The 24,378-nt window shown below is 44.1% G+C and overlaps 1 protein-coding gene across 2 annotated transcripts; it reads left to right on the top strand.

Annotated features, from left to right (window-relative positions):
* Nucleotides 1–1,932: 1,932 nt before the first annotated feature.
* On the top strand, nt 1,933–19,328 carry LIPN (lipase family member N). 2 transcript variants are annotated; one of them, XM_030334449.1, is made up of 11 exons: nt 1,933–2,088; nt 2,410–2,487; nt 3,342–3,457; nt 4,171–4,288; nt 6,314–6,512; nt 7,818–7,927; nt 10,218–10,354; nt 11,152–11,298; nt 12,930–13,001; nt 13,755–13,826; nt 18,019–19,328. In XM_030334449.1, the coding sequence occupies exons 3-11, from the start codon at nt 3,353–3,355 to the stop codon at nt 18,250–18,252; spliced, it is 1,194 nt and encodes a 397-aa protein (XP_030190309.1). In that variant the 5' UTR covers nt 1,933–2,088; nt 2,410–2,487; nt 3,342–3,352; the 3' UTR covers nt 18,253–19,328. The 2 variants fall into 2 exon arrangements, with proteins under 2 accessions (XP_030190309.1, XP_030190310.1); XM_030334450.1 differs by lacking the exons at nt 1,933–2,088; nt 12,930–13,001 and having other exon boundaries at nt 2,102–2,487.
* The last annotated feature ends 5,050 nt before the right edge of the window (nt 19,329–24,378 follow it).

Genomic DNA, 24,378 nt, shown 5'->3' with positions numbered 1-24,378 from the left:
GGGGTAGGGGCAGAGAGAGGGGAGAAAGAGAATCCCAAGCAGGTTCCACACCGTCAGTGCAGAGCCCTACGTGGGGCTCAGATTCACAAACCATGAGATCATGACCTGAGCTGAAACCAAAATTCAGAGGCTTAATCAACTGAGCCACCCAGGTGCCCCATGCAAAGTCTTTTATTCCAGGGCAAAAGTTTCAAATCATTTATTTTTCCAAAATTCTCATTAGCTTCTATTTTGTATCTTGTTAGTTACAACCTAATATTTTTGACCTCCAGTTGTTTTCAGGGGAAAGCTATCCCCCTTTGATACAAATTTATATATTATGAAAAACCAGTCTTGGGGGAGAAAGAAGCAAACAAACAAACAAAAAGATGTGATGTAATAGCAAATGTATTTTGAATGAGAACATTGGATGGAAAATAAGAATTATTTTCACAGATAGACACCAAGATTCCAGGACCTATGTTCTATGCTCAACCGCATATTTTTAGCTACCTGGATATTTGAACCGGCAGCCATCATTTAAAAAATTGCTCATGGGGCACCTGGATGTCTCAGTTGGTTAAGCGTCCGACTTTGGCTCAGGTCATGATCTCGTGGTTCGTGGATTCGAGCCCCGTGCTGGGCTCTGTGCCGACAGCTCAGAGCTTGGAGCCTGCTTTGGATTCTGGGCTCCCTCTCTCTCTGCCCCTCCTCCACTTGTGCTCTTTTTCTGTCTCTCTCTCTATATATCTCTCTCAAAAAATAAACATTAATTTTTTAATATATAAATAAACATTAAAAGAATTTTTTTTTAATTTGCTCAGACTGCGATGTGATCTTTGGATCAAGATATCAGAAATACCACAGAGCTTCAGAAAGTTGCCCCTCAATCTACATTTTGCCCAAGATCACGTTCTAGTTCTAATAGCATCTAAAATTATGGGCAAAAAAAAAAAAAGGCAGGGAAAATTTGAGCTTCTAGAGAGTAGGCACTATTATTTTGTATTTGTGCTGGGCTACAACCTGTAAAGGCCTGAGACGTTTCACTCCATCCATGCTATTTCCACATGGAGCCATGACCATGAATCAACACTAACAGTATGAACATTGTGCTTCCTAGAACTCTCCCGAGTCCACTAAAGTTCTGTTAGAAGCGCTTTTTCAAGTCAGAAGCCCTGAGCGTTTCCCAGCAAGCCCGCATGACTCTGCCATTGGGCCATCAAGAACCGGGAGGCGGGGGGGGGGGGTGTCCTTCCTCAAAGGCAGAAGGAGGTTGGAGGGTCCATAATCCTTCCACCTCTTCCAATAAACTGAGTGCTATCTTTGAATTTACACTCGTGTGATTGGCATGAAATTTCCCATTCCCGGGGAGCAGATCTTAGGGTTTGGATACACACAAATAATATCTTTGTTTCTGAGATAATTGGAGAATGAGTCCAAACTAAGAACTGAAATTACTGGATTGTGCCAGGGAGGAGGTAGCTTTCTTCCTGCTTCTTGTCCCCGAGAGATGCGGTGGCTGCTAGGGTCCTACAGGCGTACAGAAGACAGAGTGGGACAGAAAATTGATGCACATGGCCTCCACTGTTGTTCCAGGTGGGGTGTAGAGCTAAATTCCCCTCCTTCTCCTCTGGCCTCTGCTTCTACTTTTTTTATTTATAATTTTATAAAATTTTATTTGTGTATTTAGAGAGAGAGAGTGAACGGGGGAGGGGCAGAGAGAGAGAGGGAGAGAGAGAGAGAATCCCAAGCAGGCTCTGCAATGTCAGTGCGAGCCCAGTGTGGGGCTCGAACTCATGAACCAGAAGATCACGACCTCAGCGGAAGTCAAGAGTCAGACGCTCAACAGACTCAGCCACCGAGGTGCGCTTCCCCTTTGTTTTAAGTAAAGGGGCGTGGTCTATGGTTCAGCACCCACGATGGTCAGTTTCCTCTGGCACAATGCTAGTACTGGGTTCCGCCCGGGGTCCAGGGCCTGGAGTCTGGATGGTCTCACTGCCACAACTTAGCCACAATCAATCGCATCCCTCCACACTGCATGGTTGACATCAGTGCTCTTACATACATGGCTTCCCGTGACCCCGACAGAAACGCTACGGCATTTGAAAGGTAGGCCTTGTCATGCCTGGTTTTGGCCATTAGGATGATCAGTACATCCTACTTCCCCATCTCATGCAAGACTTTGAAACTGTTGCCGAACCCTCCCTACCGTGGCAGACACTCAGTGGAAACATGAAGGATTCAGTCAAACTGGTTATTTGGCATCGTGCAGACCACTATTTCCCAATCTACAAGCGAATCATGACATTTGGGGCGTGAGGAAGACGCCCTGGGTGGTGCCTTAGTGCAGGGTTTCCTCATTTCCATGGGCTTCCGGTCTCTCCTCTCTCCAGCTTCTAACTGTCACTGCAACTACATCTCATTCTTCAGCCTGATGTCACATGCAGAAGTCCGGAGGTTCCTAATCGGCACGGAGTCTTCGGGAGCAGGGGAAGCTTCCTTAAGTAGGTAAGATCAAGACGGATCACAACCGGGAGGTGGGTCGGGAATGGTTCTCAGATGTAAGGGTGCTACTGGGAGTTGGCCGGCCTTCCTGGTCCCCCTCTGTCACCTGTTGGCTCTGTGACCTTAGACAGATCTAAAATCTCTCTCTAAGCCTTGGTTTCCTTCATTGTTAAGGTGAGGATGATTGAACCTACTTCATGGAGTTTCTTTGAGATTTAAATGACATACACGAGGCATGTAGAGCTATTCTCCACACGAGCTCAGCGCTGAGTAGACATTAGCTACCACTAGGTTTAAAAACCTTTAAAATTACATAACGTTTGCAGGTAGAAGATTGTCTTCAACCGGACAGCAAATGTATGGAAAGCTATTAACTTCAGAAGGAAGCTCTCAATTTCTAGAAGTCAGTCATTAATTTGTTCCAGTAAAAGCTCTCTGATATTCCTTTCTGGCTCATGCTCAGATTAGGAAAAATAGTGAAAGGGCTTACACACACTCACTGCACGGTAAGTCACTTAATCCTTCCTGTAACCCTGTGAGGGACGTTACGTCGTTATCCTCATTTTGCCCACATGGAAACCAAGAGAGAAAGCTGTGAAATCAGTTGCCCAAAGGTCAGAAATCTTGTCCTCCATACTAAATTAAATTTCCTTCAAGAACTGGACGGGGTCATAGCAGTGTCCATGTGAGCAATGGATTCACATGCTCAGAGGTAGCTTACTGTGTTGGCTCCCTCCCACGCTTTCTCGGTGTTTCTAGGACGCTCGTCTTTTGGTTTTCACCAGGGCATTATTTTCATCCCTTCATCAACGTTGATGTATAAGATTAATCTGTGATTATTAAATGTCTTATGTCAGGCATTCGCACGATGTGGCTGTTTTTCACAACAACCTGTTTGCTCTGTGGAACTTTAAATGCTGGTAGCTTCTTTAATTTGGAAAATGAAGCGAATCCTGAAGTGTGGATGAATATTGTAAGTCATGCGAGGTTCCGAAAGACATCACATAAGGCTGATGCGTGGGTTGTGAGATTAGCAAAGGTCTTGTGATAGCAGAAAAATCTTAGAGAAGGAAACAGATGAAAAAAAGACGTAGGTGATTTTAACATTTCTCTGAGTCAAGCTAGGCTGATGTTTTCTTCTGACTGAATAAATAATACTCTCTAGTCACGTCAGGCGAACTCATGTTTGTAGGCGACCTCCTCTTTTGAAATTATATTTTTAAAACATTAGGAATTTATATTTTAAGCCATTTGGATGATAGATATGACAGCCTTCTAGTGGACTGTGGTTTTATTATCTTTAAACCAAGAGGTGTCTGGAGAATCGGCTTGAGAACATGGTTTTGTCGGAAGAATGAGGAGGGCACCTGTTGGGATGAGCACTGGTGTTATAAGGAAACCAATTTGACAATACATTTTATATTAAAAAAAAGAATTAGAATGGGTCGATACTAAATAATATCTCCACCCAACCACTAACCCCCAGATTTGCCAATAGTAGACCTTTTCTAATAGTCTGCTTATTCGTTATCAAGACTTTACATAGTAAATTAACCTTACAGTTACCTGGGGCTACAGATTTCAGATCACTCACTCCAATAAACACACACCAGATTCTTTGTTCTAGTTTCTTCTGATGACCTCTGGAGAAGATGTTGAGCTAATACCTGTATTTTCACTGGACAGAGCGAGATCATCACCTATAATGGCTACCCCAGTGAAGAGTATGAAGTCACCACTCAAGACGGGTACATCCTCAGCATCAATAGAATCCCCCACGGGCGAAGAGATGATAGAAGCACAGGTATGAGATGTGTCTCTCCCGCGAAGGAGGACAGCAAATGACTAACATTGAGTGCTGGCTTTCCTTTAAGGGAATGACTGGTTTGTCAAAACTGGATGAGTCTTGAAATAGTCAACAGGGAGCCTCATTCTTTTTCCCATTCTCTGAAGCCAGGCAAGAAGCTAAAAATACAAAGGGCAAGACTGATCTTGTTGGAGGCGGGTGGCTTGGCTTGCGGGTAGGGGTGTAAATGCAAAGGCAAAGCGTGCATTTCGCTGGTTCATTACTGATCTCTCATGCGGAAAATTGTTACATCCCAGGAAAGCAGATTTCCTGGCTGCTGGAAAGACGTTTGCTGGACTGTGTGAGGTTGACTGGGTTGTGTGCAGTCTCTCCTGCCCCTGCAAAGATCAACAGGCCTTTCTCTGTAGGCTACAGGGGGGGGAAAATCAAGTTAAATGATCGTGACATATCTGCAACTTTTTTTCCAGGAAGGAAAACTGGAACATTCACCTATGTTTTGATTTGAGGGACAGAAGTTTTGTGGAGTGAAAGAACATGGTGTTAGGAAGGTCTGAATTCTGGAATAAAGAGCCAGCCGTGCAAAAGCAGAGGAATTATTCTTTAAATAGGGACACATAACTGCAGATCTCGGGATGAGAAAGAGGGAAGACTGAGCAAAGTATCTGGGGAGGCTCCAGGGCAAAGTGGTTTACTCAGATTGCTGCACGGGCTCTCCTGCCAGTCACATTCAGGGGCAACTAACATCACGCTGTTTAACTTCCTCTGCCTCTAACAAAGAAATGTGTAATTCTAGGGTTTTGGAATGAAAACTGGGAGTGGGGCTAGGGTTACCAGATAAAATAGGACACACCCTGTGAAAGGTGAGTTTCAGATCAATGACAGATCGGTTTCTCATACAAGTTCCACTTTAGGATGTACTTATACAAAACGTTTTTTTATTGTTCATCTGAAATTCACATTAACACGGCATCCTGGGTCTTCTGTCCGATACCTGCCCAAGTTGGGTGGGGGGAGGCGAGGGGGGAGATGGCCAGGAAGCATAAAAGGAGAGGATTTCTCCAGGAAAGGTTTTACTTAAGGAGGGAGGATTTGGGGAAGATTTGGAATTAAGAACCATCTATTAAGTGTATTATTCTAAAAGCTTTACATTAATTTATATCAGATAAAGCTCTCAGCATCCGTATGAGGTCAGTACTATTCATGGTTATCATTTTACAGATGATAAGGCAAAGCAGGTTCTCGAGGTCACACAAATAGCAAGTGATGGAATCAGAATTCAAATCCAGCCTGGCTCCAGAGAGCATGTGCTCTTACCCATTGAATGATGGTGACTTTTTGGAACCTTCCACCCTGAAGACCCTCTCCCTCAGGAATTCGGTTGTTGTCAGAGGGGTGTTGAGCTGGTTGTATTGTATTTGGGTTTTCAAATGCTCTCCAGTGAGCAGAGGCGGGGGGGGTTTGGCTAGAAGCTTGGCAAGGAGCCAGATGCTGTCCATTTACCGTCACATCCCCCTCGTCCCTGGAAGAGGCACGGAACACCATCAAGCATGATCATTTTCACGTCTCTGCCAGCCAGACCCAGGAGATACGCAAAAGTGAGTTCATGGAGCAGTGAGCACCGTTACAAGCACCCACTTGGTTGTGAAACAGAACCGGGCTTGAGTCCTGGCTCTGCACCCCGTTAATTGGGTGGCCCCTTGAGAAAGTCACCTAACTACCTTCTAAAGCTGCGTCTCCTCTTCTGGGAAATGAGGATCCTTAAAATAGTAGCTACTTTATGGAGTTGTTATGAGAATTTAATAAGCTCATCCGTGGCCTTCTGTCAACATATCACTAGGTGCAATGCATGTGCTCAAGAAACTTACACCATGTTAACCAAATGCTCTATATGAAAGGGAAAGGTGAATGCTGATTAGGTTTTTGCTTTTTCTGGGCATGTGTGTGTTTCTATCATGTTCCTGAGATGGTCTACTTATCAGAAGTTATTCTCTCTCTCCTCTCTCTCTTCCTGCCTCCTTCCAGGTCCCCGGCCAGTTGTGTACCTGCAACACGCTTTGTTTGCAGACAATGCCTCTTGGCTTGAGAATTATGCCAATGGCAGCCTTGGATTCCTCCTAGCAGATGCAGGTTACGATGTCTGGATGGGAAACAGTCGGGGAAACACTTGGTCAAGAAGACACAAGACGCTCTCAGTGACTGAAGAAAAATTCTGGGCCTTTAGGTAAACGGTATCTAAGAAAAATCATGAAGAGACTTTGGGACCATTGCTTTGAATATAATAGTGTGGATGATATTAATAATAATCTATAACATTGGGAGTCACGTGGTTCCGTGTAGCTTCTACTAACATCTCAAAGCAGAGAAATAGCAAGGTGTTTGATTTCCACTGATTCTCCCACAAGCAAGTTACATCATTTTCCCAGGATCATTTTAACATCCAGTTCTGTCCAATACTGTACATTATAAACATGTCTCGAGGGGCAGCTCAGGACATTTCTAGGACCGGTGCACACACTCATTCAACCAATGTTTGCGGAGTGTCTCTGCATAGTTTGGGGCCCTGAGCGCTCAACGGTAAGCAAAGTACCGGCCCTCGAGAAGCTTATGTGCATTCCGACACTACGAATACAGGTCTTTCCCCTCGGACGGTCACTCAGTTTTGCAGAGACGATATGTACCAGTACCCGATTTTATTTACAGAAACTCTGGTTGAGACGGTATTCAATACCATTTTCAGGACAGACCCAATAGGAGGTCTTTAAAACCTTGCTAATGGACAATGGAGAACAATGGTCTAATACGCTGCCTGCTTGTTTTAGGGAAAGTGTTCTCTGTGGGCATCAGAGGACAGGCTGATGCCTGCAAGAGACTTCCCAGGCTGACCTCCCTGCTGGTTTGCCAGAACAGAAGGTGCATTCCTAGCACACGAATGAAATGGTCAGCACCCACTGTCAGGGGAAGAACAAAGGAAGGATAGAGTAAATTTGGGGCAGGGGCAAACATCAGGATAATATTTTGTGTCCGTGGCCCTTGGTCGGGAAGGTGGAGCTTGTTTACTACAAGACGACCTTTAGCAGCCTCGCTACATCCCTGGCATTATGTTGCTTTCCCAGACGAGGAACCTGAAGCTCAGAGCATTTAAGTAATTCACCAAAAGTTACTCAGCCAGAGTCGTGATTTGCAACCACTTCTGTTTCCAAAGCTGGGCATGAATCTTGCAAGCGCCCTGGGGATGTTTGAAGTAGAGGCAGAAAAACCAGATGGAAAAGGGAAGGGGATGAAGGGGAGAAAGGGTAGGACTGACCGTCAGACAGCACACACAAGTCTTGAAATCAGCCCCGTTAAAAGTAACGCATAGAAATGCAGCCAACAAGGCTCCAATAGCCTGCACGTGACCGGATAAATAATGAAATGCAAGGCAAATGAGTGAACAGCACAGAATTCTGAGTATAAAAACTAAGTGAGCAGGTGCTCTGCGTCTTAAACTTAGGAGCGAGTGTTTATAAGCCCCTGTTTTATTTTGCAGTTTTGATGAAATGGCCAAATACGATCTTCCAGGAATAATAGACTTCATTGTAAATAAAACTGGTCAGGAGAAGCTGTATTTCATTGGACACTCCCTTGGCACGACAATAGGTATGTTTACAAATGTCCGTGTTTTACAAGGTCGGAGCCTTGCGAGAGTTCGCCTTTAAACTGGAACAGAGGAACTGTCATTTATCATGCCCTTAATTCTCTGTCCTGTGCTGGACGTGTTAACCTAGTGCCCTAAGTGGTTGTGAATTTGCCCTTAATTCTCTGTCCTGTGCCGGACATGAAATCCTAGTGCCCTGTGTGGTTGTGAACTTGAATTTCAGAGACTGTGTGTAGGACAAATCTTTCCTCCATGTCTGGTCCCAACAGCACATTTGTAACCGCGATATAATTTCTATGTGCCCCAAATCTAAAGAAGTATTTCCGAAGAGTTAAGCGTCTAGGTCCCCTCTCAGCTGAAAAAGTAAAGCCTGATGCCTTGAAATAACCCTGAAGAATGATAAATATGTATCAATCATACCTGCCTCACAACCCATATGGGATTTTTAAAAAATAGTAAAAGGGTGAGGTTCTATCTCTATATGAATAAACTGAAAACATACAATCACTTTTTTTTTAGTTGAAACACAAAAGCATACGTCAACTGGGCCCATTTAGCATGTGACTTAATGTTTATGGCATCGCAATTAAATGTAAGCACTATGTAGAAAAATTTTGAAAAGCCCAAGATCCTACTCTCTGAAAATGTACTTCTTAATGATTTACTACATCTTTTAGAAAGAAATAAAAAATCCAGTTCCAAGTAAAAATTTAGAGGAAGCCATACTATTAATAATGCCAAGTTGTTAACGATCTTCCATTAATGTTTTCCATTTTAAGAGATTACGTGGAATGCAATATTTTAGCTGGGGTGAAACTATGCAAAAAAAAAATAAATAATCTTACAGTCTCCTTATCACCATTACCATCAACAGCAGATGTATATTTATTGGTGCTTTATATTGATGCGTTTGGAACAGCCAGTGAGCATCCCAGGACGTATTCTAAAAGGATATAAAAAATTTTAATGAGACAAAAACAAAACAAAACAAACAAACAAACAAAAAACCTGCCAAATAATTGCACTATCCTAGCGCACACTTAGCGAGCATTGACTATGTTTAGGGTCTTGTGCTGAGGACCCTTGGTCAGGGTGTCTTAGCAGAAAGAGCACAGATTCAAAGCAGGTCAGTCTGACAGCCCCCAGTGGGGTGTGGGACATGTGGAAGGACCGGAAGGAGAAGGAATGACTCGAGTGGGGTCTAGAAAACTGGGCAGGACGTAGGGATGCCCTTCCGTCTGACCTGCAAAGAAAACAAATGATCCCATCAGCAGGGCTCTGCATTGCATTTAGGGCGTGCTCTTTTCCAGGGAGCACTTGCAGCAGAGCAATTTTTGGCCTGTGAGAAGGGCCCGTCCCTGGCAAGGTGTTTAGCAAGCCAGGCTCCAGCTCAAGACTAGTGAGTGTGAGCGTGGAAAAACTCCTCTCCGCACATCTCCAAAGATCTGGGGAGAAGTATCCCCCTACCCGCATTCCCGTTTCAGTCTTTGTAGCAGCTGCTCAGCCCATCAATACGAAGTCAGTTCTTTTTTTGGCCAAGATGGTTTCAGTGTTTCAAGAAGAATTTCAGGGGAAAAAATTCTCTGCTACGGCTGTGTCCCCATGCGTTTGCGACACGCGTGCGCGCGCGCGTACACACACACACACACACACACACACACACACTGACAGGGTCCCGGGAGGACTAGAAACAGGTGCTATAGTGTTGCAGGAAAATCAGAGCAGGTGGAGACTGCTGGTCTCCCAGGACCACAGTGGACCGAGGGAAAGCAGGGAAGATTCTGGAGAGGCTGGTAAGCATCTAGTTAAGCACTGGGAGTAGTGAAATCTGGTTGCACTGTGAGAAAGACAAATTGTGGAATGACTGGATGATACAACATAAAGAACTGATTGTTCCACCTCCCATGAACCAATTATTTGCTCCTGGAAGCTCTGTGACTCATCCTGGCATCTCAGAGCTGGTGGTAAATTGACAGCATTGCCCGCACTTAGCCCATGCCTGTGAGCGAAGACGCCCCCGGCCCCTCGGCAGGGGCGGCTCCAACAGCTTATCCCCTCGCTCTCCCCGACCAATAGGTACATTGTTCAGAATCCGAGAAAAATGGACACTTGACAGCAGAGGGACTGAAGGCAGATTATCTTTGCAGAACATCTCAGAAGTTTCCCAATTCATCCGCAAGATTGTTGCAATAGAAAGACAACCCGTCAAAGCAGAGTCCTACTTTTGTTAGTACAGACGTTGCCTCGGTATTTCTAATTTTTACAAGATTGTCTTGTCTCCTGTTCTCTTAGGGTTTGTAGCCTTTTGCACCATGCCTGAACTGGCACAAAGAATCAAAATGAATTTTGCCTTGGGTCCTGTGGTCTCATTCAAATATCCCACGGGCATTTTTACCAGTTTTTTTCTACTTCCAAATTCCGTAATCAAGGTAGGCTCGTTTTCACCGAAATGTATCTGAGGATCCCATCTCGGATCGTGTGTTACATAAGCCTGAATAATACACCCTTTCTCATAGGGGAGGTTTGTTAAGATGCCCAAACCCAAATGTCCTACAGCCCGATTATTCATTCAGACATTTACTGGTTATTTTCCAAGGGCTGAAAAAACAGTTTGGTGCCCAATGTGGATTTGGGACTTTATCCATCCAAAGATTTTTTTTTTTCTGTTTGCTTTTTGATTCTCTAAAAAGTTCACGCCACAAAAAGCATCGCGTTTTGCCAAAATTGGGGTGTCGGCTAAAATGGATTTGGGCCAAAATGAAGTCAAGGAGACCAATTCAGGTTTCATAGTAATTTTTATATAAAATCAAGCCCTGGTTTAGGGCGAAGTGGTGGGAATGGAAAAAAACAATTGTGAACTAATACAAGGAAGAATCTCCATAGTCCCTAATGGCTGGTTTCATAGTGGTTTTATTGTGTTGTTTACTGTAAGCTCAAGTGATGTAAGTTCCCTTTTGTGTGGTTGACAGGTCTGTTGCAAAGGGTGTTGACCTCAGTTCAGTTGGGGACGTTTTCTACATTTGGGCAGAGTTGAGCAGACAGTCTTCCCTCGAGGGAGATGGATTCATGAGTCGTTTCTTTTCCCGGATGACTTGGTCTCCTTGGCGAAAACAGCAAATACAGACACAAACAGATCTCCCGAGAATCCTCATTCCTGGGGATGGAGGGGAACATCAAGGAGTCTGCAAATGGTTCTTGAAAGGATACTTCTTTTTTCTTTTCACAGCGTTTTTTTGGTACCAAAGGTTTCTTTTTAGAAGATAAGATGGGCAAGGCACCGTCTACCAAAATCTGCAACAATAAGATATTATGGGTGATATGTAGTGAAATTATGTCCTTATGGGCTGGAGCCAACAAGAAAAATATGAACGTGGTATGTATGATGATCAGGGGACCATTGGATGCTCTAAGAAATTCCAGCTTTTCTTTGGCTCTCATTGATGTATCTGTTAAACGGCCAAGGTTGATACGATATTTTAAAGCATAAGGGCAAAGTTTGGCTAAGCATAGACGAGGTATTCAATGGACCACGACTGTGAAGACCAGGGAAAAGAATAGGCAGTGTCATCCTTCCGTCCCTGGTCACATACAGGAAAATGATGATGTCCCACCATGAGTAGACGGTTCACCTGTTTACTCTCAACCGCCATTACTACCGTCCATTTCATTTTACAACCACTCCTGTGCCCTAAATAATAATAATAATAATAATAATAATCCCAGAAGAGAAAAGAAGTACATCCAAGCATTGAATTTATCTCTTGTGTGCCTTCATTTGCTGAGTGCCGTTGGCCTCAGATAAAACTCCTCACTTCGCTTGGAAAGCACAAGACACAATGGGATGGAGGTCGAATCCCTTTCCCAAAGAAAAGGAACAGTCCTGTTTCATCAACTCTTTGTTTCCTGGTCGGAGAATTCAAGGAGGAGGAGAAGGAGGAGTTTACATTTGCGGACTGATGTGGTTGAATTCCATACGGCGGCCAGTGAGGCTGTGACAGTGAGGCTAGTTCTCAAATAGCTGGTCTCTGCCAGCCCGCTCTACCCCTATTCAAGAGGCTAAGTTGTGCCCAACGGAAATACAATGGGAACCGTTGTTCAAAGCCTGCTTATTCAAAAGTAAATGTATTTTTTAACTTTTTTAAGTGTTTATTTTTGAGAGAGAGAGCGCGAGTGGGGGAGGGACAGAGAGAGAGAGAGGGAGACAGAGCATCCAAAGCAGGCTCCAGACTCCAAGGGGTCAGCACAGGGTCCGAGGTGGGGCTCCAACTCGGGAACTGTGAGATCATGACCTGAGCCAAAGTCGGGCGCTTAACCGACTGAGCCACCCAGGCGCCCCAAAAGTAAATATTTCTGATAGTTCCCTTGATCGCTTTCATTATACGGTATTCTAGGACATAGGATTACTATTACTATTATAGCTCTATAATTTTCATCTCTCTGTTGTTTTGCAAAGGCCAAAGTACAGCACCTAGGGAAGCGATTGTTTTTTGCTTTTCTTTTGCGATACTTTATTTTTATCCTCACAAAAGGCTGGCATGGTAGGATTGTTTAGTATGTTCACTTACTAGGTGAAAATACAGAAACTCGGAAATGTGAAATGACTTGCCCGAAGTCACAAAGCGCCTAATGAACAAAGTTACTTCCTGAAATCCAGGTTTTTTCGGCCTTGTGATCTGTGACCCCTGCACACGCACGCCACATCCCTACACTCGCACACAGCACCTTCCTAAAGCACACTGCCCCGTGATGACCATTGTTGCTTCTCCTACTTCAAAACCAGCCAGTTAACCCACGGCTTCCAAGCTGATGGCAGTTTGCTCCCAAGCAACGCGGGGTTTACTCACATTCAAGCGCCTGGCATGATTTATTTATCTTACCCGCTTGGTCATTTCCAAAACCCCAGCTTTCATTTGCTAATTCTTAGCACCATTGCTCTCGGCTTCTGGAAGGGGTAGTTTATTTCATTGGGTGAGTTTTGCTGTACCGTGTTTTATTTCCCTTCAGAGTCGAATGGACGTGTATATGTCACACGCTCCCACTGGATCATCAATACAGAACATCTTGCATATAAAACAGGTAGCGTCTTTTTCGTGGAAAACTATTCCAAGCTTATTTCACTACATCCGAAAGGACAAGGTTAGCCGGTCCACCCTAAGAAGCTTCAAAGCCGGTGTCTGCTTTGTCCTTGACACTGTCTTTGCTTTGATTTCCCCAGATTTTAAAAAAAAATTTTTTCGATGTTTATTTTTGAGAGGGAGCGAGAGACAAAGTGTGAGCGGGGGAGGGGCAGAGAGAGAGGGAGACGCAGAATCCGAAGCAGGCTCCAGGCTCCGAGTTGTCATCACAGAGCCTGACGCGGGGCCCAAACCCACAAACCGTGAGATCATGACCTGAGCCGAAGTCGGATGCTTAACCGACTGAGCCACCCACGTGCCCCTGAGTCCCCCGATTTTAAAGGACAGGGCAAGGTATGGTGGAGAGCAAGTAGGTGACATAAGTGAACTCTATCTTAGATCGGAGTTTGTAAAATAGACCCTGAGCTGAAGCGAGAGGTAACCAGGGAAAGCTTGAGGAGACTGAACCTTCCCCCAGAGATTTGACTGCCCCCCTGGGGGGTGTAGATTTTCCATGAGCTCTTCCTTCAAACCAAGGGAGATCCTTGCTTCCCTTTCTGTTGACCTTGTGCTTCTAGTAGTGAAAATGTATTTATATCCTTCTGGTGCTCCAGGAGCCTTTTTTTTCTAACCAGTGCCTAGTGGTTTCCCAAGACTTGCTGTTAACAGTTGTGGCTCTTACTCTAATTACTTTTCCAAAACACATTTATTTCAGCTTTACCGATCAGATGAATTCAGGGCGTATGACTGGGGAAGCGAAGCTGAGAACATGCATCACTACAATCAGGTGAGCTGCTCGGAACTGCCCCAGAAGCCAGCTTTTGAGAAATTATAATAAATTATCAGAGGGGCGCCCGGGGGGCTCAGTCGGTTAAACCTCCGACTTCAGCTCAGGTCATGATCTTGCGGTTGGTGAGTTGGAGCCCCGCGTTGGGCTCGCTGCTGTCAGCACGGAGCCACTTGGGATCCTCTGCCCCCTCTCTCTCTACCCCTCCTCCGCTCACGCTCTGTCTCTCCCTCTCTCTGCCCCTCCCCTGCTCATGCGCACAGGTACACTCACACATTCTCTCTCTCTCTCTCTCTCTCTCTCTCTCAAAAAGAAATAAACACTAAAAAAAAGAAAGAAATTATCAGAGAGTGAAAAGAATCTTCCCTGGCCATTGGTGGCATTCTCATCGATAGAGCTTTTTAAGAAACGTCTCATTTAAATATGCATTCATTGCAGAAAGTCTAGAAATAAAAAAAGCATATCTTAAGGAATTCAAATAATTTGTAATCCCTCCACCCAGAGAACACTAGACGTGTCAATATTTTACTGCATTTTTTCCAATCTTCTCACTACCGCTGCTTCTAGACATATTTTTTAAAGTTTTATTTATTTAAGTCATCTCTGCAGCGCACGTGGGGCTCGAATTCATGACCCCAAGATCAAAAGTCGGATGCTATTCCAACTGAGCCACCCAGGCACTCCCCCTGACACAATTTTTAACCTTACTTTTTCATTTACAGTAACGGCAAGATCTAGTCAATGTTACTGAGGTGTTTTCTTTAACATGATTTTGTTGACTGTATATTAATGGCAATTGTTTTATAAAAATCTATGAAAATGGACAGAGTAGATGAATACCCAGTTCCTGATACCAACAGGAAAAAAATAGGATCCCACAAGAACATTGAAGGAATGGGGCGCCTGGGTGGCGCAGTCGGTTAAGCGTCCGACTTCAGCCAGGTCACGATCTCGCGGTCCGTGAGTTCGAGCCCCGCGTCGGGCTCTGGGCTGATGGCTCGGAGCCTGGAGCCTGTTTCCGATTCTGTGTCTCCCTCTCTCTCTGCCCCTCCCCCGTTCATGCTCTGTCTCTCTCTGTCCCAAAAATAAATAAACGTTGAAAAAAAAAAATTAAAAAAAAAAAAAAAAAAAAGAACATTGAAGGAATATTATCTACCCATGAAGACTTGAGCCTTTGGTATCTTTTTTCCCTCTGACTTTTCACACTACGATTTGTAGACCCCCTTAACCCTCCGTACTTGGGATTAATCCTCTTGGCATCATTTCTTTCGCTAAATTAAATGTTTCCAATGTTTTCCCAGACTGATATATAGTTAAGGCTATTTATTAGACCAGTCAGTTTCTCACTAATGGATTGAACTGTTAGAGAAATTATTCTACCAGACCTTAAGACGACTAAGAGAGGTATGTATGTTTTTACTGTTTTTTAAGCTTGATTAAGGCGTGATTTACATTCAATAAGATTCGCTGATTTTCCAATTCAGTGAGTTTTGACAAATACATTCATTCATGTAACCATGCCACAATCAAGATACCAAACATTTCTGCTACCCCGGAAGTTTTCCCCTGCCCCTCAGAGCATGTATAGTCATAGATGCATATATTTGCAAATTCTTAGAATCGGGCCAGGAAAAAAAAAAAAAAAAAAACACCAACAAATGTTAAAGAGATTACCTTCACAGAGGAGAAGAAAGGTAGAATGAAGGGGAAGAATGTGAAGGAATAAAGGAGGCTCTCATTTGGGATTTTACATATTTCCACTTCCATTATTTTTAATGAGCATGTTATATTTATATATTGTTTCTGTTTATAAGAGAATGAAACAAAAATCTCACACACTCCCTTAAGACCATTGTTAGTCACAGTCCTTTCTTTTTCAGCTTTATTGAGGCAAAATTAACAAATAAAATTGTAAGATTGAAGGGTGCAGCGTGCTGACTTAAGTATGGGAGAGCGTCAACATACTTAGAATTTCTCAGCGGTTCGATAAATGGTCCTACCTTAGTTCAGGCCAATCCTGTTTTATGTGTGTCTGATTTTAGGCCATTTGAAATCAATTTTTATTATATTCTGGTCTCAACACTTTGCCCTCTTAAATTCCCAGCGCAGTCTCTGTGTGCACTGTGTTTGATAGAGAACAAGAGAATTAGCCCGTGTGAGCTCCGTGAGGGCAGAGATTCCCTTCTGTTTTGTTCACCAGTGTTTTCTCACCTGGCAAGATATTGGGCATGTCCTGGGCCCTTAAAACTTATTGGCTGCATACATGAAATTTCTTTTTTTTTTTTAATTTTTTTTTAAAATTAAAAAAAAATTTTAATGTTTATTTTTGAGAGGTGGGGGAGGGACAGAGAGAGAGAGAGAGAGAGAGAGAGAGAGAGACTCAGAAGCAGACTCCAGGTTCTGAGTTGTCATCACAGAACCCGATGTGGGGCTCAAACCCACGAACCGTGAGATCATGACCTGAGCCAAAGTCGGACGCTTAACCTACTGAGCCACCCAGGCGCCCCATAAATGAAATTTCTTAATGCCCCTCTTATCCACCTTAAAATGTCTCTGTCCCCTTGATTCTCTTCTTCCCTCCTCTCTCCCAAAATGGAGGCCCTCTTCTTTCCCGAGTCTGAGGGCTTGTGCCTTGACCCCATCTCTTCCCACCTCCTCTTCCTCCTGGCTCCTTCTATCGTCTTCAGTAAACTGCTATTCCTTTTGGAAAATAAACAAACAACCTTCTGTCAACCTACCAATTCTATCGCTCACTAATCCATCCCTCTGTTTGCAACCAACATTTTTTAATATTTAAAAAGGCTGAGTTTTTCCACTTCCTCCCCTCTTCCACTCGCTCCTGAACCCCGGGATATGTAGTTTGGGCCTTCATCTTTCTATACAGCTACTTTATGTAAAGTGGCCTGTGGCTTTTCAACGTTTATTTATTTTTGGGACAGAGAGAGACAGAGCATGAACGGGGGAGGGGCAGAGAGAGAGGGAGACACAGAATCGGAAACAGGCTCCAGGCTCTGAGCCATCAGCCCAGAGCCTGACGCGGGGCTCGAACTCACGGACCGCGAGATCGTGACCTGGCTGAAGTCGGACGCTTAACCGACTGCGCCACCCAGGCGCCCCGCCTGTGGCTTTTCATTACCAAATCCAATGGCCCGTTCTTGCCTTCAGGTAACATGGTCTGTCAGTCACCATGGCCTCCTTGCCATTCACTGCCCCAATGTAGACTTCAATGACGTAATGCTCTTGCGTTTTTCCTTCCCTTTTTAAAAATAAATTTATTTTGACAGACAGACTCCACACTATCAGCAAAGGGCCTGATGCGGGGCTCGAACCCACAAACCACGAGATCATGACCTGAGCCGAAGTCGGCTTCTTAACCGACTGAGCCACCCAGGCGCCCCTTCCTTCCTTTTTTGATTGTTGTCCTCCATCTACACTGGCTACTTGCCATTCCCCGCACTCGCAAACTGTCAACCTCTTCCAAGATTCTTCATACCCCTCTTCCTTTCTCCCTTGGAGAATCAAATCATCCCTGTGGCTTCCATTATCCCTTTCTCTGGACCATCCCTACTGCCTGTCTAGATGGCTTCAGGACCTACCTCCAGCCTATTCCTTCTTCAAGGTCATCCCATACGATGCCCATGCAGTCATCTTAAGACAGAGCTCTGAGAAGTGACGCTGCCTCACTTCCCCCGACTTCTGAAAGATGTCAAGATACCTTAGCCTGGAGTCTGGACCTTGACTGTCTGTCTCCTACCTCATCCACTCACGTATTTTCTTCCCGGGGTTCCCGGGACAGTTTACCATCCTTACCGTGGGGTACGCACTCTTGCCACTTGCTAGAAAGCCCTCCCGCCTTCAACCCTATCTGTCAAAATCCAACGCTCCCTCAAAAGTCATTTCAAATGACTCGTTTTTCTGTGAAACTCCCAGTCGGAAGTCATTTCTTCTTTACCTTCCCTGCCATTTTTTGGCTTTTGACATACCCTACTTTGTAGGCAAATGCTTATGTACCTATCTTGCCTTGTTCCTTCCCACTCCTTGAAGACAGGGATCACTGCAGGTGATCTTTCTACTTCCCAGAGCCTGAGAGAACTATGATCGTGGCAAATGCTCACTGAGCAGCCTGTCTGCTTATCTGAACCCAGTGGTGGCCATGAGGAGCTTTCTGTCACGAATGCTCTTTCTCTTCCAGAGCCGCCCCCCACTCTATGACTTGACCACCATGAGAGTGCCTACCGCTATTTGGGTTGGGGGCAATGACGTCCTTGTAACGCCCCAGGATGTGGCCAGGATACTCCCCCAGATCAGGAATCTCCGTTACTTCGACCTGTTGCCTGATTGGAACCACTTTGATTTCATCTGGGGCCTCGACGCTCCTCAGCGTGTGTATAGGAAAATCATAGACTTGATGAAGTCATACTCCTGACGCATGCATTTCTGGGCTCAAAGTTGCATGCAAGCCCGTGAGAGGCTCTGGAAAAGAGACTAATCATCAGGAAAGTCTTCTCTAGGCTCGTTCGCCTCGTTGCTGTTGCCGAGATGCTCCCCTTAGCTGACATCCAAGCAAGAATTATTTCAACTGTCCTGTTCTTTCTGTAAGAAATGTGCACACCCTCCAAATCCCTTCCCCTCCGTCAAGGGTAGGCCCGATTTTCCCTCTCTGCTAACTGTACACTTGGGAGAGTGGTTCAAAGAGGACTTTTTCTTTCCTAGTTAAAGTAAAATTTCCCGAAAGGAAAAGCTCTGTAAAGGCAGCCACTTGGGAATGTACTTGGGGTGACATAGGGCCATACGTTAGGGCCATAGTCATTATGGCTATCTGTAAACAAGCCACGAGATAAGGCCCAGCCCACATCAAGCATGAAAGAAAACAGCAGACTAAGAAAACTAACAAAATTTAAGTATTCTGGGAGCGCATTTTACCATTCCAAGCAAAGAATGAAAAGAGAGGGAGACAAAACTGGGAATGAGCAGGTGAGATAAGCTGAATTACTGATTACTCTTAAGTTAGAACCCATGAGAAAAATTCTCTCTTCTTTTGCTCTAAAGAGAAGCTAAACCGATCACTACTGGTGACTTCATTGTCGATGTGGACTTTACACTAATGCCTGCTAACAAGAGACATTTAAAGCATCTTCCGGAAAACCTATTTGAGAAGCCCCAAGGGAGGCACAGGAATATTCTAAGTCTTGCTCTCCTTCACTCTCTAAATGATGCCAGACATTGATTCTAGGATTAAGTACAGAGTTCCAACAGTAGCGTGAAGTTCAGTTGCAAAAGTTCTGGACCTTCTATGATAATGTCGTTAACGTAAAACTGTTTACGATCCTCAAGGAATCATAAATAAATGATACACATGCATACCTCCCACAGTTTATTTAAACTTAAAACAGGTAAATGTAGATTAGGTCACTGATATTTGCACGTAGGATCGGGGTTTTGGGGATGTCAAATGCCACATCATCATTCTTCAATAAATAATCCATAATTCATGATTTTTAACCTCAGTTTTAGTGTCTTTAAAAGGAATGACAATTTTAAAACACTTGGGAAGCAATATTATTTTATTTTATTTTATTTTATTTTAGAGTTTTTTAATGTTTGTTTATTTTTGAGAGAGAGAGAGAGAGACAGAGTGCGAGTGGGGGAGGAGAAGAGAGAGGGAGACACAGAATCCGAAGCAGGCTGTAGGCTCTGAGCTATCAGCACAGAGCCCCACGTGGGGCTTGAACTCGTGATCCATGCGATCATGACCTGAGCTGAAGTCAGACACTTAACTCACTGAGCCACCCAGGCACCCCACTTGGGAACCCCAAGGTTAAATGCAAATCCTTCCATATTTGTATGATTTTTATTTACCAAGAGTAGACTATTGAATTTTTATCAGTTTATAGTGACTTTTATTGAGGTCTTCCAAAGAGTAAAATGTAATCTTCATGCAAACAATACAGTCTTTTGAAGTCACACTTAACCAAATTAATCAAAATGCATTAAACAATTAAACTGTTATAACAAACAGAACAGGCATAAGTAAGTCTGAGAACAAATCTCCAACTCTCAGCAAGCATACAGTTCAACTGGAAAGAGTGGAAAGATGCTATAACAAATCAGCCTACTAGTTATGAGCATTTAGGAGTCATTGGATGTCAGTTCAGGTGTCTACGGGAGAAAAGAAGGCATCAGTTGATATAGTAATCTAGTTAAGCAGAGGTTAATTAAGTGAATTCCTATATGGGATTTATCTTATTTGGTTGTTGCTCTAATGGTGTGTAACGAATAATCGTGAATAGCTGTGGACATTTTTTTTTTTTTTTGAGACAGAGAGAGACAGAGCATGAGCAGGGGAGGGGCAGAGAGGGAGACACACAATCCGAAGCAGGCTCCAGGCTCTGAGCTGTCAGCACACAGCCCGACGCGGGGCTTGAACCATGAGCCGTGAGATCATGACCTCAGCCGAAGTCGGACGCTTAACCGACTGAGCCACCCAGGCGCCCCAACAGTGAACATTTATTTTCCGTGCTCACAGTCGTGCGGCCTGGCTGGGCTTTGAGCTGGGATCACTTGAGCTTGGCTCAACTCTGTGGGTTGGATCCTGGTGTGCTCCACAGGCCAGTTCATTCTGGAACTAGCAGCTAAGAACACGGGATCGTGTTCTTCACCTGATAGGTCCCAAGAGCACAAGGGGACCACCACCATCACACCGGCACGGTTCAACCTCCGCCTGCTGCCCGTCTGCTAACATACCTTTGGCAGCTGCAGATCACACGGCCAAGGCCGACCCCAGCAGGAGGGGTGGTCTGCTTCACCTACAAGGAGAGGCTGCAGATCACCTGACAAAGAAAGTGCACACATAATGCAATTAGGCGGGGGTGCAGAATTGGGACAGAATCCGTTGTATCACATGCAGGCACAAAACTCAAAAGGTGAAAATAGGGAATGCGATACAAAGTAAGTCTCTCCCCTCGCCCCAGCTCCTGGTCGCACGGTCTCGCCTTCAAAGACAACCGTCTCTCAGCGGTGGTTTTGACTACCTTCTATGGATCATACATGCCTATCCAAGTAGATCCGTAGATACTCATTTGTTTTTTTCACCTAAATGTACCACATGCTTCCCCATTTTGCTTTGATCGCTTAATATATGTTGGCACGTTATTACAGACAACTTGAAAATCCATTACCAACAGACATGAAGACGGAGTAGGATCTTTTGCAATTACCCACATTGCTCCAAAAAATATTGTACAGAAATCATTTCGAGTGTTGATACAAATACCCCTTTATACCTACAGGAAATGTCTTTGAACCATAGTTGCTCGTTCAAAGACCACGTAGAATTTTAATGTTGTATGAAAATATTTTTAACTTTGCTGAGTGATCTAAATGGTTTTATTTACTTATTTATTTATTTAAGAGAGAGAGAGTAAGGATGCAAGCTGGGAAGGGGCAGAGAGAGAGAATCCCAAGCAGGCTCGATGTTCAGCTTGGAGCCCGCTTTGGGGCTCAATCCCACAACCTGGAATCATGACTCGAGCCCAAGTCAAGAATTGGACACTCAACCAATTGGACACCCCCCAGGTGCTCCCTGCCGAGTGGTGGACAAACCCCGCCGCCCGGCAGTCTTCCGTCGGAAACACACAACCATCTTAGAAACTGAGCAGATTGATAAACACACTAATAACATGTCTGTTGATGTTCAAACCATACTAGTGACCAACGACAATAACAACTTTTGTGTAACATTAATCATTAGGTGTCCTAGCAGAAGGGGTCAAACAGAGTTTGCTGCTCTTTTTAAATCAGGCCACATGTCCACGAGGCCATGTGTCCTGTAGGAGTTGAAGAATGGAATGTTCCTGCTGTGTCCTTCCCCAAATGACAGAGAAGTGATCATTACTCTAGAGAATGCCAGGCAAATGCCTGGTAGTCCTTTATGACAGTCACCCTCCGGCCTTGGCCATGTGTAGTCAACAAGGAAGAACCTTCGGCTTCAGTGTATGTTGCAACCTGTTTTGGGTTTCTATCTGAAGGTCGTAAATATGTCTTTATCGATGTAACACCACCAGAAAGAGAACTCCCTTCATTCACGCTTGGAATCGTTAGACATGTATTACTCCTAGATTAAACTCTCAATAATTTTGCACTCTGATTTTCCAAGAAATCCCCCAATGCCATCATTTCTCATATTCCTCCTATCCCTCTTCCTCCAGTAGAGAAGCTCCCGGACCACGGCTATTATGTCTTAATATATTCTCAGCTCGCACAGAGCTCGTGCCCAGACATAATTTGTTAGAGTATAAAATTGTTGAGGAACAAAATTAGCTATTAAATACACGCCTCGTGGTAAAAAGTGTCTTGGCGTAGCAGTAAGAATGACTTGAGCGGCAGAAAAGCTACTATGTTCAACAACTGTTCCAAACACAGTGTCTCAAAGCAGACAGACTATGAAAGTTCGGAGAGAGGATAGTGGATTTTCTTTTCCAAGCTGATTGCTTTAGTCTTTTATTTATGTGGAGAGGCACCTATGCATGGGGCCATCTGCCCGTCTTTGTGCACAATGAGACAGACTGGGCAAAAAGTAAAGAAAGTTGTTACCCTACTTGATATTTCAGTCAAATTCAATGACAGCTTTTAGCGTATGGCAAGGTCTGAACCTTCAAAGCCCAGTTGAGATTCCTCTAAAGTCTGGACATTTCTCTTATCTTTTTAGTCACGTGGGTTTTCAGGGCGATGGAAAGGGTAGGGATTTGGGAGACAGACTTGCAATTTCTCCGTCAAAGTGTCTTGCCTTTGCTGGGCTTGTGCTAGACATTCCTACGCCTCTATTGCATCAGAGATCCAGGAAGTTCTCTGGGGCAACCTCTTCCTGTAATCCCACCCACGGCTACAGGTTAAGTGAGTCCTTGGACCCATAATAGAATACATGGATAAAACCACCCTCGCTGCAACATAAACGAGTTGTATGCCTCTACCAATCAGTTCCCTTTTATAATCAGAGGGAGGCTGCGTTGTTCAGCAAGCAGTGCCCCCTTTACAGGATTGGGGCTTGGTTTTTTGGGGTTTTTTTTTTTTAGTGTTTTAATAGTTCATAAACAACTGACAAACGGAAGCACAGTCAGAGATTGAACTGGGGATGGAAACAGAGGCTAGGCGAGGTAGCGTCTAAATGTTAAAGACTTTCATCCTAAGAGCCATGGCAAGCCACCTAAAGGTTCTACCTGAAGGACACTCAGTCCCTGTATTCTGAAAAGATCACTTGAGCTTCTGCATAAAGAATGGGTTAGAAGGGACCAACAAAAGATTCCGGGCAAATCCATACATCTGACCAAGTCTCCTGATGCAGGCTGCGCTTGGGTACGGTGTTCTCCAAAGCGGTGATTCCTGGATAATCTGGAGCCATTCTGCCCCCAAACTAACATTCATCAATCTGATGTATATGTCTCGATGGGGGACAGTGATCACCACGAAAGCCATGCAGTAGTGGGGAAAATATCTACCGTATAATGCTATGTGAAGAGAAGCAAAGTAAAAATGGTACAATTCTATGATGTTAAGTGTATACACATATTAATAAATATATATATAAATATATATATATTTATTAAACATAAAACTGAGGCAATACAATGTCAGGGTAGAAACTTGATGAGTGACTTATTCTTTTTAATTTTTTGTTGTAATGATATAATCGTTACAACTGAAAATCTGCTAAGAGGGTATATCTTGTGTTAAGTGCTCTCACCGCAATCAAAATTATCTAGCTCTATATTCGCAATGTGTGCACATTTTCTGTTATGTGTGTTATATTTCAATAAAAAGGTTTTTTTACTTTTTTAGTATTTTTTTTAATGTGAAATTTATTGTCACATTGGCTTCCATACAACAGCCAGTGCTCATCCCAACAGGTGCCCTCCTTAATGCCCGTCACCCACCCTCCCCTCCTTTCAACCCCCCATCAACTCTCAGTTTGTTTTCAGCCTTTAAGTGTCTCATATGGTTTGCCTTCCTCCCTCTCTAACCATTTTTTTTCCTTCCCCTCCCCCCTGGTCTTCTGTTAAATTTCTCAGGCTCCACATAAGAGTGAAACCATATGGTATCTGTCTTTCTCTGTATGGCTTATTTCACTTAGCATCACACTCTCCAGTTCCATCCACGTTGCTACAAAGGGCCATATTTCATTCTTTCTCATTGCCACGTAGTATTCCATTGTGTATATAAACCACAATTTCTTTATCCATTCATCAGTTGATGGACATTTAAGCTCTTTCCATAATTTGGCTATTGTTGAAAGTGCTGTTATAAACATAGGGGTCCATGTGCCCCTATGCATCAGCACTGCTGTATCCCTTGGGTAAATTCCTAGCAGTGCTATTGCTGGGTCATAGGGTAGATCTATTTTTAATTTTTTGAGGAACCTCCATACTGTTTTCCAGAGTGGCTGCACCAATTTGCATTCCCACCAACAGTATAAGAGGGTTCTCGTTTCTCCACATCCTCTCCAGCATCTATAGTCTCCTGATTTGTTTATTTTAGCCACTCCAACCAGCATGAGGTG

Source organism: Lynx canadensis, chromosome D2 (genome assembly GCF_007474595.2).
Source record: "Lynx canadensis isolate LIC74 chromosome D2, mLynCan4.pri.v2, whole genome shotgun sequence".
Taxonomy (NCBI): Eukaryota; Metazoa; Chordata; class Mammalia; order Carnivora; family Felidae; genus Lynx; species Lynx canadensis.
The sequence above is the reverse complement of the archived record's forward strand: the minus strand, read 5'-3'. Positions and strand labels throughout refer to the sequence as shown.

Coding starts and splice junctions, on each gene's coding strand:
- LIPN (XM_030334449.1), top strand. CDS start 3,353: ATGTGGCTGTTTTTCACAACAACCTGTTTGCTCTGTGGAACTTTAAAT. Junction 10,355..11,151: donor TTCCAAATTCCGTAATCAAG/GTAGGCTCGTTT, acceptor TTCTTTTCACAG/CGTTTTTTTGGTACCAAAGG. Junction 13,827..18,018: donor ACATGCATCACTACAATCAG/GTGAGCTGCTCG, acceptor TTTCTCTTCCAG/AGCCGCCCCCCACTCTATGA.